The sequence below is a fragment of the Podarcis raffonei genome, chromosome 1, assembly GCF_027172205.1.
Source record: "Podarcis raffonei isolate rPodRaf1 chromosome 1, rPodRaf1.pri, whole genome shotgun sequence".
Classification (NCBI taxonomy): domain Eukaryota; kingdom Metazoa; phylum Chordata; class Lepidosauria; order Squamata; family Lacertidae; genus Podarcis; species Podarcis raffonei.
Genome location: NC_070602.1, coordinates 112,574,113 through 112,582,141, shown reverse-complemented (window position 1 = coordinate 112,582,141; position 8,029 = coordinate 112,574,113). Strand labels below are relative to the sequence as shown.

General features: G+C 46.9%; 1 protein-coding gene across 5 annotated transcripts in view; it reads right to left on the bottom strand.

Annotated features, from left to right (window-relative positions):
* Positions 1-806: 806 nt before the first annotated feature.
* The window catches only part of PDE1A (phosphodiesterase 1A), a 147,536-nt gene continuing 140,313 nt past the window's right edge, over positions 807-8,029 (bottom strand). For all 5 annotated transcript variants that reach the window (XM_053409450.1, XM_053409485.1, XM_053409464.1 and 2 more), the window contains 2 exons: positions 2,460-2,574; positions 807-968 (listed from right to left, as the gene is read on the bottom strand). In XM_053409450.1, coding sequence (XP_053265425.1) covers positions 2,504-2,574 — 71 coding nt within the window. In that variant the 3' untranslated portion in view covers positions 807-968; positions 2,460-2,503. The remainder of the gene's footprint in view (positions 969-2,459; positions 2,575-8,029) is intronic.

The window sequence follows — 8,029 nt, the reverse complement described above, 5'->3', positions numbered from 1 at the left end:
TCATGGTGTATCTATCAAGATAGTTTTGAACAACAGACATATAAAGCAGCCTTAAGGAGGCAATTGGCCTATCTAGCCTAGTAATGTTTACTTAGGCTGGCAGCAGCTCTCCAAGACTGTAGCCAGAGGCCTCGCACAGCTCATTTTTAAACTGGAAGTGCCAGGGAATTAGATCTGGGAACTTCTGCATGCATAGCACATGCTTAACCAGCAGGCAACGCCTCATCTAATAGAGCCCAAGAAGGGCAACACTTTGAACTTGTGACCTACTGTTATTTTGCTACCTTTAAACAGATCATTTCTCTCTCTCTCTCTCTCTCTCTCTCTCTCTCTTAAAAAAGCTGGTTAAATAAAACACCTGCTCCCACCACCTAAACACAGAAAGGTGTCAACAATACATTCACTGCTCATTCAAGAGGCTTTTCCGCAACTCCTGAATTTTTCGGTACAGCTTTTTGGAATCTCTCTCCCACGCTTTGAAAAACAAAATGACCCGCATAAATGCAGACACGAGCATCATTATGCAACAGGGCTGCGAGAAGGAAAAGCTGCGGCTGTCTGTAGTGACTTCAGCTTGGTATGCCACCCACTCACTGCACCCCTCGGTCATCTACAAGCCGTGGTTGCGTTTTCCGTCCCAAACAGGCTGTCCAGAAGTCTCTGCTAGGCAGTCAGTCTTAAGCCCAGATTGCACATGGCAACATTCGTTCATGGATTTCAAAGGAAAATGGCTGGAAAGCATTCCAGCAAAGCTGAGGGGTAGCAGGACCAGAAGAAGGAACAAAATAACTCCACATATCCAGCGCTGCTATTAAGTGCCTTGAGTTACCAGCTCAGGGCTTTGTAGTGTTTAATGTTTCAGTATCCATCAGTTTTGCGTCTATAGATAGGATGGTCCAAGGATGATTTGGCACAGAAGGTAACAGCCTCGTGGGGAATGGAGATGTCTTAGTGCTGCACTGTTCATCCTGCAAACAAAAATGGAGGAGGGAGGAGGCTGAGATTTGCTGTTGTGCGAAACTCAAGGCATTTAACTGTGGAGTAATGAAACTGAACATTTTGAAGGTTACAAAGGAGAATGGACTACACACTGAAGGATGCTGATTCTCCCAGTGTCATTAAGTAGCACCTGCTTGATGATGATGATGATGAAGAAGAAGAAGAAGAAGAAGAAGAGTTTGGATTTGATATCCCGCCTTTCACTCCCCTTCAGGAGTCTCAAAGCGGCTAACATTCTCCTTTCCCTTCCTCCCCCACAACAAACACTCTGTGAGGTGAGTGGGGCTGAGAGACTTCAAAGAAGTGTGACTGGCCCAAGGTCACCCAGCAGCTGCATGTGGAGGAGCAGGGAAGTGAACCCAGTTCCCCAGATTACGAGACTACTGCTCTTAACCACTACACCACACTGACTGAAGAGTGGATTTTTAAAAATCGAAAGGTATGTCACATGCTACAACAATAAGGACATGAAAGTACAGTGGGTTATTTCCAGAAGGGTGAAGGGTGTGTGTGTGTGGAGCTATGGAGGTCCCCCTCCCAAGGTTAGTATTGATGCTGTTTACCTGGGCAGAGCTAAGCCAAGCAGGGTGCTGAAGAAGGCAGTACCATGGGAACAACCTCACCATCACCACTGTGCCCTGTCCCAGTCCTATCCAGGTAAGCAGCAGCAACACTGGGTTCAGAAGGGAAACTCTGTGGCTTCATTCCAACAAAGGCAGCACGACTGGCTATGGGCAGAATCCAACATAGCACCGAGTGAACTTTCCATCAGTGGAAGGATTTCTGCTTGTGCAACAGAATGCCCCCCCCCACCTCTCCTCCCCCAGTGTACCCCCTAAATCTGTTCCATGGGTTCCACTAATCCTGCAGAGCAGATTCGGGGAGGGGGAGAGGTGCACACACAGAGGGAAGAGAGGGGAGAAAGTCCCATGGCAGAAGCAGAAATCCTTCCACTAAGGGGGCACGACAGGCGAACAGCGCCCTATTTCCTGGTTTTCTCCAAAGTTTTGAAAATGTGAAAGTTGCAGTGATGAATTGCAATACCAAAAAAAGTACCCTAGCACCACCTCTCCCTCTTCACTCCCAGCCTCAGCACACATGAGCAACAACTCCACACAGTGTCGTCGGTTGTCTCCTCCTGATAATTCGAGCCACTGCATTGGCAAAACTGGCCCCCACGGTCAACGCTAACTTGCCTCATGGGGATACTTGGATCCCAAGCAATTGAGATACATGTCTCTCCTGCAACCGGACTTCCTTCTCTTGGACACGCTCCATCCCATTACAACTTTATGAGACTACTTCTTTTAACTGTTCAGATAAAACAATCACCCAGATACAGAAAACAGAGTGATGGGATGCAAACCCTGTAACGTGACTTGGAGCCATTTCACGACCCCGTGGCAACTTAATTCTCAGGGCTCTGTTGCAAGGGGAAGACCAGGTAGGAAAACAATTACCTATCCTTCTCAAAACAGCAGAAACATTTGAGGATGCAGCTCATCTAGTTGCGGAGCAGCTTCTGCTTCTGTTCTTCAGGGGTCACTTCTGGGGTCTTATTGAGGTTAGGCTCACCTGGAAAGAAAAACAAAGCTTTTTTAAAAATAAAAAAGTCTCCACATAGGTCACGTGAGCCAGCTATTATGTGGCCTTGACTGTCTAAGTCTGGCCTAGCAGTTGAAGTGCTGGACTATGTCCAGGAAAGCCTGGGTTGGTTCCAATTCCCAATCAATCATGAAACTTCTTGGCTGACCTAGGGCCTCGCAGCCTAATGCACCTCACAAGATGGCTGCAAATGGTGGTGGTGGGTGCAGAACTGTATATGCCACTTAAATTCTGCATTAGCTTTGAGAACCAGGAGATGCAGACACAGTTAAGCACATCTATGGCACAATTCTATACACGTCTACTGAGAAGTAAGTCCCGCTTGAGCACATTGGGGGTGACTCCCAGATAAGTGGGCAAATCGGGGTGGGGAACCTCTGGTCCGCAGGCCTATTAAGGTCCAGCAGACCTCCCCATTTGGCCTATAGGCCATATTGGCCAAGCCATGCCTACCTGCTATCATATATGACAGAGGTTTTCAACCTTTCTGAGTGCACGGCTCCCTTAACCTACTACATTCTTCCTGCAACACCCCTGTGGGGCTCAGGAGTCCATTTATGTTACTCCTCGCCTATAGAACTGACAAGCTCTCACCCTTTTTTGAACACCCTCCCTTGTGGAGTGTTCCCTCAGTCTCCTCTCTCCTCTCCTTGGAAGTCCTCTGAGCAGCCGTCACTGCTGCCCCCAGTCTCTGAGCTGCCCTCTCCCTGCCCCAAAGAGAGTTGCCTCCTCACACTGCCCCACAGGGACCTGGGACGTGTCTGTCCATTCCCAACATCAAGGGCTGGTGGACTGGCTGGCTGGGCTCCCTCGCCCGCTTGCTTGTTTACTCCAAGACTACCTCAGCTCCTGGCAACCAGCACCCCCTGACCAGTCACAGAGGCACCATTCGCCTGGGGAGCTTACAGCCAGGGCTGCTGCAACAAACAGCTGTGCAAGCCTTTGAGAGGCAGAGACATGAGAGGGCATCAGAGGGAGGGAAGGAAGGAGGAACGGAGGCCAGTGTTGCCCACAGCACCCCTGACCATCATTCAAGGCACCCCAGGGTGCCACGGCACACTGGTTGAAAACCACAGATATATGACATCAGGTGTGGAATAGGCAAAAGCCTGGCCCAGCTAAAAGAGATTTTCAGGTGCCACCAAGAGGGATGGGAGAATCTGCCAGTTTTAGGTTCTCCCCAATTCTCATTTTTCCAATCTTAAATTCAGTTCTCCACAATCCCACACCAATTTGAAATTTCTTTAATTTAAAAAGTCCTCCTGAAAACCCACCAGCATTTTAGTTCAAATTTATCCTAATAGACACATTTATATATGCAATTTTGCCTAAGATAGAAATCTTTGCAAAGCAATTTCCTGTAATCAACGCTGTCTTTAGCATATGTGCCACCGGGGTGCAAAGATCCGCCCAGTGCCCCCAAATTTAGTTTAGCCTCCAACTTAACTTTTATTATGCTTATGTCAGACACCAAGCTTACATCTTATCTCTTGTTTATGAAAGAAGGGAGGAAAAAGAAACAAAAAAAATTATTTGCTCATTTATTTACAATACCTTAAGTATACCCCACCACCACACTTAAATTATAAGTATTGTTTAGGCACCCACTTAAGAGAAACATCAGTTGTGTCAAAGGTGCCGCTGACCCCGCTGCCTCATAGCAGCTCAATACAATACATAACATAATATTTTGATGTAAGAGTTAATTTCGTGTGCACAGCACTGTTGTGAATAACAAGCGCCACTGCTTGTGAAACAGCAGGTATACATTTTGGTAATACCTAGGTATATATGTATTCTGTTTTTCTAGCTTGATCAAAATTATTAATTATTTCATAACAGGTAGATAGTTAAGAGCTTCAGTGGTGGGCAAGAATTTGGCACCTGGGTGCCCCGCACCCCTTCCACCCCTGGGTAAAGACGCCCCTGCCTGTAATATAATGCTATTTTATTTTGTTAGTTTCACTATTGTGTGCATTTTATGCATGTTTCTCTGGCATATTCTCTCCCCCCCCCCCACAGAAGTTGGCTAGAGAACTGCATTGCAAAATCTAGAGAAGTTCAGATTTTGATGGATAGCTGTGCTTCGGTTCACATACTATTTCAGAAAGTGTCAACATGTTTGCCTTTAAACAAGAACAGAATTAGATTTCTTCCTGAACACTGATTTCTGGTGCCTGCAAAGCCCTGTGAAAAAGAATTTGCAAATCCTGATGATCAGTTGAATGGCAGGTTTTGAGAAGCGCCTTGCAAAGTGGCTCTGCAATGGGGTCCTGAAGAATGCTTTGCAATGGGCTTCGCCAGACCCAGCAATCAGCCGATCTAGTTGTACAGGATCGCAGCTTCAGTTCTCGTTGATGATGAATCCTTCGCTTTCTCCCACTGAAATCAGTAATATTTTGTATGTGTGCAGATTGGCTAATCAGTTTTCAACCTTTCCAGACCTAGGACCCACTTTTAACCCAAACATGCATTCATTGGGGGCTCCATTTCTTAACCTATTACCATATATTTGCATGATGGTAGGGCCCTTGTTATGGCCCACTTTGGATCAGGCTGTGACCCACTAGCAGGTCCCGGTCAAAAAGTGGGGAAGATCACAGCCATTTCCCCCCGGCAACTCAATCTCCCTTTCCAAACTCACACTTAATATCACTATAATGTTAACATAAAACATAAACCATAGAATTCTATTTACAGGCAATGCTTTTCCTACAGATAACATAGACAAATTCCATCCCCATCAGAATGTCGGCTGCAGTTGGTTTCATTAGTTTTAATCCAAGTTAATTATCACAGTGTATGATGAAGGGCTTTCTAGCTATTCCCTTTTCCCATTCCGTACTAGCAAAGGAATGTTCCATATTAATGAAATGAAAGCTTCTACATCGACTTTCCGTTTTGGAGTGCATCACATTAAAATCATGTAAAATTAGCAATGGAACCTGTTCTTTAGTTTTCAGTACAAATGACTTGGCCCATGGGATTCCAATGATATTAAGTGCCTACAATTAGCGGGACGTGCTGTAATAACAGGCGGAGGATTTGCTCAGCCAGAAAAAGAAACCAGCCCTCGCTATTTACTTAGAAAAGGTGAGCATTACTTTCCCAGCAACCTTGGCATTCAGCAAATAAATAACAAGTTTAATAGAAGTTTAATAGCGTCTATTAATATAGACTGAGCTTTTTCCTTTTCTTTTGGATGCTTCACCAAACTTTTTATCGGAGATTTAAAAACCAAGGCCCCACCCCAAAGTGTTCATGATCACATGTAATAACTGATAGCCCTGGATGGGAATGTGTGGATTCCAACCCATATCAAAATATGCACTCAGCTATTTCAGTGGAGCCCAGAAAGGCATTGCAAGGAAAGTATAGGGAAATGTGAATCCAGATGCCTATATAAATCTGATCTCCAATGCTGGATCTTTCACTCTGCAGCTATATCATAGAATCATAGGAGTGTAGAATTGGATGGGACCCTAAGGGTCATCTGGCCCAACTACCTGCAATGCAGGAATCTCAGCTAAAGCATCCATGAACATCCAACCTCTGCTTAAAAACCTCCAAGGAAGGAGGCGGTAACTCCTACTGAAACCAATGGAAGGCTGTATGCAAAAAGGATATCTCCCAAACCCTGTATATGCTCAGATGCACAAATGAAGGTGTTGGACATCTGGCTGCTTCAATAGAGCAAAGGGGGTAGGAAACCTGTGCCCCTCTGGATGTTAGTGTCTCCAGTTCCCATCAGCCTCAGACAGCATGACCGACAGTCATGGATCATGGGTGTTGTGATCCAACAGTGCATGGAGGGCTACATCCCTTCAACAGAGGAAAGTGGACTTGCGTGCATTGATGAAGATCTGCTTCCTATTCTGAAATGTCAGCCTGAGAGGCAGCAGTGAGTGAGCTGTGGCTGGTTCCCATAATGCAGCAGCGGCAGTGGTGAAGGATAAGCAAGGCAGCCATGGAGCAGGGGCAGGTGGTGTTGCCATCAGTGGGAGTGGCTGGGACCTGAACCACACCAAGCCAAGACATGGGGGGGCAATGATGCCAGAGGCGGGAGGCCAAGCAGACACAGCACATGAAGCTGCGGTACATGGGAGGCCCATCAAATGGGTAATAATAATAATAATAATAATAATAATAATAATAATAATAATTTATTTATACCCCACCCATCTGGCTGGGCTTCCCCAGCCACTCTGGGCGGCTTCCCCAAAAATTATTAAAATACCGTAATACATCAAACATTAAAAGATTCCCTAAACAATCCTACTGCCTGCAGGGATCTGTGCAGGGAACACCCAGCAGGACAGAACTCTCCTACTCTCTGCGGTGTGGTTGCAGGCAGCGGCGGAGGAAGCCGCTTAGTCGCCCGGGGCGGTGCGCCCAGGGGCAGGGTGAGCCACCCATGAGGCGGAGCACACTGCAGGGCCTCTGGAGTCTGCCTGCCTCCTCCCACTCAGCCACCCTACAGCTGGGGGGGGGAGGCAGCAGGTGGACCGTTTGGGCAGTGCGGAGCCTGCGTATTCCCAATCCACCACGTCTCTTCCAGGAGAGACACGCGACTTGGGCGTGCTGCAGACCCTGCAGTGAGTGCCACCCGGCATTTTGTCACTCCCCTCAGTGGTAACACCTAGGGTGGCCTGTGCCTGCCGCACCCCCTTCCATCCGCCCCTGGTTGTGGGGAGGCGGGGAGACGCAGCATCTCCTTCCCTGCCCCTCCAAACTGCAAAGAAGAAGAAGAAGAAGAAGAAGAAGAAGAAGAAGAGGAGGAGGAGGAGGAGGAGGAGGAGGAGGAGTTTGGATTTGATATCCCGCTTTATCACTACCTGAAGGAGTCTCAAAGTGGCTAACATTCTCCTTTCTCTTCCTCCCCACAACAAACACTCTGTGAGGTGAGTGGGGCTGAGAGACTTCAGAGAAGTGTGACTAGCCCAAGGTCACCCAGCAGCTGCATGTGGAGGAGCGGAGACGCGAACCCGATTCCCCAGATTGCGAATCTACCACTCTTAACCTCTGATTAAACACTAGCCTGTCCCTCACATTAATTTGGGGATGGATCTGGGACAGGCGTTTTCCAGGTTGACCAGAGTTTATTAACATCTAGATACTAACAAACTGCCATTAGTGATTTATAAATCTCAGATTTTTGGTGGGGGGTATTTTAGAATTCCCAAGCAACACTATAACTCGTTGCTGATAGCTGAATCTGGCTACATTTTTGTACTGGCTAATTTCTTTTACATAGAGACCTATTAGTCTGTGCATGCTTGCATAAGGTGCGATCTGTTAACTGCAGGGTTGAATACCTTATTCAGCAGCCCTGAACGATATATGCTCAGAAATGGAGAGAGGGAACGACGCCAATAAAAGGAGAAGTGGCAGACAAAACTGATGGAATATGCAGAATTAGAAAATT